Consider the following 2,492-nt stretch of genomic DNA (forward strand, 5'->3'; position numbering starts at 1 on the left):
TTTCATTACTTCTTGTTTCTGCAATTAAAAAGTATTAGCCACTCTAAAGGGACGATTATGTGGCATATCATTGTATGAATTTCTATGACCAGTCTCCAGAGGACTATTCAAAGGTAAATGCTTTCCTAGATCCACAAGGTTAGTGACAGAGCCTCACAGAGTATCTAGTTAAGCCATAGAAACTTGCTGATATTTGACCATTTATAACCTAAAAAGTCACAATGTCATATAGTTCAGTCAATAGTTATATAATCAATATTTATTCTTTTTAGTGAAGGGATAAAAAAATAACAGCATTTAGTTCTTAATTCTCAGCATTCGTTACAGAATTGGCCTAATGGTTATGCCTCCAATATAGGGTTTAAAACATAAGATAAACAATAAACTAAATGTCTTGCCTATTTGCCTTGCTTATTTGCTCCAGCACCACTGAAACTGAAACAGGAGTCATTCTTCACTTGCATTTGTTTCCACTAGATGGGATATCCCCTCTCTCCCTGACCCCACAACTTCTATGATATCCTCCTGCCCTCTCCACCCTCCTCATTAAGATCCAGATCAAGTGCTACCTCCTCTATATGACTTCCCCAAGGGTTCCCTTCTGTGTGCTCCTCTATCTATATACAAACTCCATTAGAGTATAAGAATCTATTTTTAGGACTGTGTCTCTCTTTAGCCTGATTTGAAAGCAAGCAGCTGTTTAACTCAAAATTTATAAGTACATTAAAGGAATCTTCGGTTTCTCAAGGTTTTTCATTTAGAAAATTCACTGATCTTTATTTTGGAGTTCCCTTACATATAAATAAGGCTTTAAACATGTATACAACAAGCTTTTTACACGCTTTTGACAGAAAAACCAAATAAATCTCTGGATTTTACATAATAGAATAATGATGGTTTTTTGATTATGTAAAATATGAATATGGCAATTGTCAGCTATGTTTACTACATTACTATGTATTATTAAACAAACAAACTTACCAGTCTCTGAAGTCCTTACAGAGATTAAAGGAGATAACTGATTGCCATGACCAAATCTGGTATATGACCGTACAGAAATGTTATAGTGGGTGTAGGGTTTTAAGTTCATTAAAATTATGTTTGTAGTTGAGGTGTTCTTCAGAAATAAAGTATCTATATTTCTATAGAGTACTTCATAAGCAACAATAATCCCATTGGGTTTCTCAGGTGGTGACCACTTCAACCTAATTTCACTTGGAGTAACATCCATTACTTCAACATCTTGAGGTGGTGACTCTGGTTCTGGTGGAAGAAAACAAAATTTTAAATACATATTTTATCACACTTGTTTCAGACACTAAAGGTAGCATGAGGTAGATGGCAGTAAGCATTCAACATTGCTTGCTTCTTTTTATTAAAACTGCACTTGATATTTTTACCATCTTCTGGAGTTGTCACAAAGATGTCATTTTCTTCAGACAAAGAACTTTCTCCAACATGGGTTGAAGCAGCCACTCTCATTTTGTATCTTGTGTATTTCTTTAACCCTAAAAGGAAAACAGGCAATTTGTTTAAAATCCTTGAAATAACATTCTTGGATTAGTGCCATTTAAAATCAGGCTAGTGAAAATAATTTATTTAATCCCAAGCTCCCCAAATTCCTTGGGTTTTAACGCCGTTCCATGTTGATGAGGTTTTAGTTCTCTCCTAAAAGATTAAGGCAATATTCTAAAACTGAAAAAATAATATTTGGCACACTATAAGGGTATAGTTGACCTGACAAAAACACCATGTCAGCTTAATTACTTCAGTTGATTTTTACATCCATTCATTCAGGTCTTCAATATTGAGTACTTTTGATGAACTGGGCATAAGACTTCCTAAGTTAAGTACATTCCTATGAAAATTGTGATGTTTTTTATTTTTTTGTAGGTACACATAGTAAAGGAAAATAAATTTAATCAAGTTATTTCTGCAGGTATTTTTCAAGATATCCACGGCAGCACAGCACAGCAAAATCTGAAATACATAGCACATTTTCTGCATTGTTAAGGCAATAGAGAGGTGCATATTAGTCATCAGGATAGAAATGTTAAGGACAAAACTTTGTTCTACCTGTTATGAGAAAGCTGTTATCTAGAGTAGTCATCTGGAATGCTCTGTTTGTATCCAGTTCCATTGCATAAATTGTATAATGAGTTATTTTTCCATTGGGATATTCTGGAGGATCCCAATATAATAAAATAGATGAAGAACTAATATTTTTATAGTTAATAATTTGGATGGAGCTTGGCACTTGAAAAGAAGAATGAACAATTAATATGAATGAAAAGAAAAAGTATTACAATGTACACGAGTAATATTTGCAGGTAATTATTTGAAAGGAAATAAATCCTTACCTTGCTCACGTGTCCTAACGTTGAGAACCGTTGGTGGTCCTTCTCCCATGATGGTGAAAGCAGATACACTAATCATGTGCTCAGTGAAAGGAACAAGTCTCCTGATAACGTAAGACAGCTGTTCAGCAGCAA

The 2,492-nt window shown here is 34.1% G+C and overlaps 1 protein-coding gene across 1 annotated transcript in view; it reads right to left on the reverse strand.

The window, feature by feature from the left end:
• Nucleotides 1-2,492, reverse strand: part of PTPRQ (protein tyrosine phosphatase receptor type Q) — a 274,890-nt gene that overhangs the window by 225,989 nt on the left and 46,409 nt on the right. Inside the window, exons 11-14 of the mRNA XM_004384638.2 lie at nt 2,361-2,492; nt 2,077-2,256; nt 1,401-1,508; nt 982-1,263 (exon numbers count right to left, since the gene is read on the reverse strand). Of these exons, the coding sequence (XP_004384695.2) occupies nt 982-1,263; nt 1,401-1,508; nt 2,077-2,256; nt 2,361-2,492 (702 nt within the window). The remainder of the gene's footprint in view (nt 1-981; nt 1,264-1,400; nt 1,509-2,076; nt 2,257-2,360) is intronic.

The sequence above is a fragment of the Trichechus manatus genome, unplaced genomic scaffold, assembly GCF_000243295.1.
Source record: "Trichechus manatus latirostris isolate Lorelei unplaced genomic scaffold, TriManLat1.0 scaffold00125, whole genome shotgun sequence".
NCBI classification, from domain to species: Eukaryota; Metazoa; Chordata; class Mammalia; order Sirenia; family Trichechidae; genus Trichechus; species Trichechus manatus.